Source organism: Egretta garzetta, unplaced genomic scaffold, assembly GCF_000687185.1.
Source record: "Egretta garzetta isolate BGI_Z169 unplaced genomic scaffold, ASM68718v1 scaffold677, whole genome shotgun sequence".
NCBI classification, from domain to species: domain Eukaryota; kingdom Metazoa; phylum Chordata; class Aves; order Pelecaniformes; family Ardeidae; genus Egretta; species Egretta garzetta.
Window position 1 is genome coordinate 164,373 of NW_009260355.1, and position 397 is coordinate 164,769.

General features: G+C 63.5%; 1 protein-coding gene across 1 annotated transcript in view; it reads right to left on the reverse strand.

Moving 5' to 3' along the window:
- Positions 1–70: 70 nt before the first annotated feature.
- Positions 71–397, reverse strand: part of LOC104129979 (dual specificity mitogen-activated protein kinase kinase 7) — a gene marked incomplete at its 5' end in the record, with an annotated part of 4,081 nt that continues 3,754 nt past the window's right edge. The window contains one exon of the mRNA XM_035898434.1: positions 71–103. Within this exon, the coding sequence (XP_035754327.1) occupies positions 71–103 (33 nt within the window). The remainder of the gene's footprint in view (positions 104–397) is intronic.

Below are 397 nucleotides of genomic sequence, written 5' to 3' on the forward strand. Positions count from 1 at the left end.
GTGGAGACACAGTGGGGAAGTGGTGGGATCCGGGGACAGGTTGGGGACACAGTGGGGGCAAGTTGGGGACCTAAGGATGTGGTGGGGACATGGTGGGGACACACTGGGGAGCTGGGCACATATCAGGTACACAGTGGGGACATGGTGGGGAGCTGGGGACATGTTGGGGACACAGTGGGGACATGTCAGGGACACAGTGGGGACATGGTGGGGACACTTTGGGGAGCTGAGCACATGTTGGGGACCTGGGGACATACTGGGGACCCAGGGTTGGGCTGGGGATGTGGTGGGGACCCAGGGAAGAGTTGGGGACCCAGTGGGGAGCCAGGGACGTGGTGGGGACACAGTGGGGACCCAAGGACATGGTGGGGACGTGCTGGGGACAGAGTGGGGACAG